The 4,544-nt window shown below is 36.9% G+C and overlaps 1 protein-coding gene across 1 annotated transcript in view; it reads left to right on the top strand.

The window, feature by feature from the left end:
* Positions 1 to 416: 416 nt before the first annotated feature.
* LOC112140385 (zinc finger CCHC domain-containing protein 7) overlaps positions 417 to 4,544 on the top strand; it is a gene marked incomplete at its 5' end in the record, with an annotated part of 5,057 nt that continues 929 nt past the window's right edge. Inside the window, 3 exon segments of the mRNA XM_024263325.1 lie at positions 417 to 463; positions 870 to 1,001; positions 1,099 to 1,269. Coding sequence (XP_024119093.1) covers positions 417 to 463; positions 870 to 1,001; positions 1,099 to 1,269 — 350 coding nt within the window.

The following is a 4,544-nucleotide window of genomic DNA, read 5'->3' as shown; positions in this document are numbered from 1 at the left end:
ATAAAAAGAAAATGATTAAATGTTCTGAAATCCTATGCCCAAAAGTAAACAATTGTTTGTTTGTTTTTTAATCCTGACAAGATGCCTCACTTTTTCTGAAAGAAAGGAAAATCGACACTCTCAGTTTCCTTGGTCAACTTTTTTTGTTTTATCTCGTATTTGTCAATAGTAAAAAAAAATCTGTAGGTATCCTTAAGATAGAAAGACCAGCAGTTGTCAACACAAACAAAGCAGGAAGAGTATTGTGGTCATTTCAGACTCTTCCTGTAAAATACTACCAAGTTTCATTCTATGAATCTTAAGTGCTCACACCTGTTCTGGTGATGACTTTTTTTTAGCACTTCCTTTTGATTCCTTTTTGATTATCATATTATCATATTTTGAAAGCAAAACTTTTTCCTTTTTTTCCCTTCTAGATGTTGATGAAGGTTGCAGCTGGTGGGTGTGTGAGAAAGACGAGGAGGTATGTACTAAGTTTCAACCCATCCTATCAATGGCATTTTTTGAAAAAACTTTTCTTTTCCATCTGTCCTTGATTTGCATTTAACAAGCTCTAAATAAATAACTTTTTAGAAACATGCAATTTGCCCCCAGTAAGGTTTTCTTTTGTAATTAAAACCTTAAAACTCAAAATAATTGTGTGCCATATGTTATAGTCTCCTCAAGCTACAGACTTACAATAATGTGGATGTTAACCACCTTTGGTCTGTTGAGGATCTAAATGAAACTGATTTATCTCTGCATTAATGTGTACCCTCAGATTTGGCTTTACTTAAAAAAAAAAAAAACTCCTCACCTTAATAGACTTAGGCCTTAAGAGTATTGCTAATAATGGTCATAACATTATGTCAAAAAACTTTGTGTTTCAGGCTCAGATCCACAACAAAGACAGGACCTCCAGGACAGCCAGGCAGCCAAACAGATACTACACGGAGAATAACTTCCACTGTCGAAACTGCAATAAGACTGGACACCTATCCAAGAACTGTCCTAAGCCAAAAGTCAGTCCTCATGAGTGCCCGGGAGCATGCCGATCTTTATGCAATGTGGATAAGACTATGAAAGGTACTTACTTTGTATGTTCTTGTGCGTACACAGAAGTTGGTACCCTGCTTCCTCTGTGGTAACCTGGGCCACCTGGGGGTTGAGTGTCCCAATAAGTACTGCAGCAACTGCGGACAGCCTGGACACGTGTTCGACACCTGCAGCGAAAAACGATACTGGTACAAGCAGTGCCATCGCTGCAGCATGAAGGGGCACTTTTTTGATGTAAGTGGTCATTGTTTCAAATGCCTTATCAATCTGTCACTTTATTTATATAACACTTTTTATCAACTTGCTATTGAACAAAAGGTGCTGAACAAAAAAAAAACATATAAACATTAGTTAGAATATAAAAAGTTGTAAGACACATTTGATAAAAGAAACAACAATAAAACTGGTGTAAAAATAGAAAATAAAGGTCACATCTTCCCTTGTTTTTTTGGACTGTGGGAGGAAGCCGGGGTCCTCTGAGAAAACCCACGCATGCACGGGGAGAACATGCAAACTCCACACAGAAAGGTCCCCATTGGTGTTTGCAGTTTCAGATCTCCCAGCCGGGACTTGAACCGGGGGCCTTTTTGAGCTAACCACTGCACCATCATCCAAAAATGTGCTTCATAGGTTAATTGGTTACTCTAAATTGTCCCTAGGTGTGAATGAGTGTGTGTATAGGTGTGTGATTGTGACTTGTGTATCACCTGCACACCAATAAGGAGCCAGTACGCACACCTTACCAATGTTTTAAATGCAGCTCAAGGGCACTGTACGACATCATAAGTGCGTGTAACTGACAATATCCTTTCATATCCTTTCACTTAACACACATCTGACAGTAATACTTTCCATTTGCATGACATCCTTTAAGGTAGCCGTATAAGCTTCTAGGGAACTGCAAGACACACCTGCACTTCCTTTAAGATGCACCCCTCATTGTCTACGACCTTCTACGTGCCTAGACAACCCACAGACCTGCAGCTCTTGTTTCCCTCTGAATGGGTGCTTGTGACTAAGGTCTAAGGAGCTAGGATGCCTTCACCCCTGCTGGAGAAAGACTTGTTTTCCAATTTTGTACATTTTTTAACCAGTTCAACAGCTTTATGTTAATACTTTAATATTTTATTTCTTGGTGAGCGAGCATGAAAAGCGCTGATGCAGGATATGAGCTCATGCTTAATAAGTTGTAATATGATTGGAACTGCATTTGCAGAGTCCCTGTCACGCCACGCGGGGGGAACTATGAATTCGCTTTGAATAAACACATTAACTAGCATATCTGCCCCCTTTTCTCTCCCTTACTCCCCCAGCTCCCCACTTCCTCTGGCAGCAAGGGTCAGCACACACTGCTGTTCACATTAATTGATACACTTCAGCAATTACAGCTTATTTGTACGTCTGCCATGTTGTATATTCCAGATGTAGCCATGGTTGCAAATGTACGTATGCCAGAGTTTAAACCTTAACAAAATATAGAGTTGTATGCAATTGTAAAACAAAGTCCACACTAATAAGTATGTTTTGAATCAGCAAGTACAATTTATAAACAGTAAATACAGTTTTGTAATTGAGAAAATAATTGTGCACAAAAAGACTCGTAGTTGTAAGATAAAAAAAACAAAAGTACAAACAAAAAAAAGGTTTGCAGCTCTAAAAATTGTTTTGCTAACTTGCAAGAATGTTTTATGTCTGCAAAATTGCTCAGTTCATGAAAACAGCACATACATGGACAAATTAGCTTTGTGTTTTAATAGAAATGTTTTGTTTGAACTGAAAAAACAAGAAATGCCATGAAAGTTTTTTTTTTGATGGAAAAATGCATAAAAATGTATTTGCTTTTGACACCATTAAATCAAATTAGTCAATTTTATCACATTTAATTATAAAACGTTTTTAAACTGCATTTTATCTGGTATTTTGAAATTATTCATAGCCATACACACAGAGGCTGTGAGTTGATTGTGATTAGGTTTTAGGAAAATGAGAGAACAAATCTTTTTAAAACAAAAAATAACACATTTTGATTAAAAGGAGCAGGTTTTTCTAGCATAAAATAAAACTGACAAATGTAAGATCTGAATTTATTCTCAGCAACTCTAAAAAAAGTTTTTATTTTATTTTATATAAGTTAATTGGGTAAGTTAAATGGACTTGTGTTTGCAACTAATTTTGCTCTTTTGTATATCAATTAAACATAGTTTAAAAAAACAGACATAGAGCTCAATTCAGAATTATATAATGACTGACAGAAATTCTATACACATACACAAGTTAGTTACTTTACTGTGAACCAAAGATGAACAAATTCAGTATTTTTATGTAATCTAATTTTCCTAAAAAACTACTTGTATTTGATATATTAAATGTCTTAATTTAGTTCAGTTAAGTCAAATCAAATCAAAAAGTTCAATTTTTATGGCATTTTATCCAAAACTCTATATAAATAATTTCCTCTGCATATATACAGAACCTTAATGTAAATAAACATTATAAATAATTGACTTGTCACTTGTTTGTTGAGAAATTTGTTAAAAGTAAGCTTTAAGTGGGGTACTGCAGCATTCGTTACTTGCCACATTAGCTCAAACTGTATAGATTTGGTAAAAGTATATGTAAGAATTTGCATGCAGCCATTTTTTTTCTTTTTCTTTTTTTTGTCCTGTCCCGGTCCCCCTCTCCGTCAGTCATTCATGTACTGTGCTCTGCGTAATGGATGAGTAACCAGGTGAACACCAGAGGGAGAGGGTATACCAGGACACGCATAACCCAATTTTTCTTTCTCCTTACTTCCGTCTTTCCCAAAATCTTTTACCCATTCTTTCTCATCACGTCATCCAGATCCATGCGCTCTCTTTCTCCCCGACATCTCCTCTGCATATTGTTCTGAACCGTAAGCAAAACACCCAAAGTTTCGTTGCATTGTAATTACCCTTCTCCTCTAATGCAAAACTTTTTTCTTTTTTTTTTTATCTTCCACTAACAAATTATACAGAAGGCATTAGTGTGTGTGTTTGTGAGAGAAAGAGTCAGGTCTCAGTCCCCTGGGCCTTTCTGTGTCTCTCATTAAAGACAGACGGTTGATGGAGCGCGAGTGTGTCGCTCGCCTCGCCTGTCGCCCTCGACAACAACACACTACCCTGGCGGTCTGGAGGGACGGAGCAAATGGGAGGGTGGAGGGGTTGTTAAAAAAGAGTTAGATGAGAGGTGGAGGAAAGATACAGCTGTCGAAATTTAGATGAGCTTTTCCTACGTGTTCAAATCTAGATATATTGGATAAAGTCAGAAAGTACCAACCTTTTTGTATCAGCTGAAGGATTTAATGTGCGCTTCAGGCCAAGCTTAGGCGACCTATAATGTAGTTGGTATTGACAGATCATTTATTGCAAAAGTTTAGTGTATGCAAGAGCAAAATATATAAATCTCTGTTCACAGAACAGGCTCAAATCTGAATTGGAATTCATGCTGCCTTTCACTCAGTAGATCTGTAAGTAGATCAATCTTGTTGC

This window comes from Oryzias melastigma, unplaced genomic scaffold (assembly GCF_002922805.2).
Source record: "Oryzias melastigma strain HK-1 unplaced genomic scaffold, ASM292280v2 sc00559, whole genome shotgun sequence".
Taxonomy (NCBI): domain Eukaryota; kingdom Metazoa; phylum Chordata; class Actinopteri; order Beloniformes; family Adrianichthyidae; genus Oryzias; species Oryzias melastigma.
This window is presented reverse-complemented; position numbering and strand designations above follow the sequence as displayed.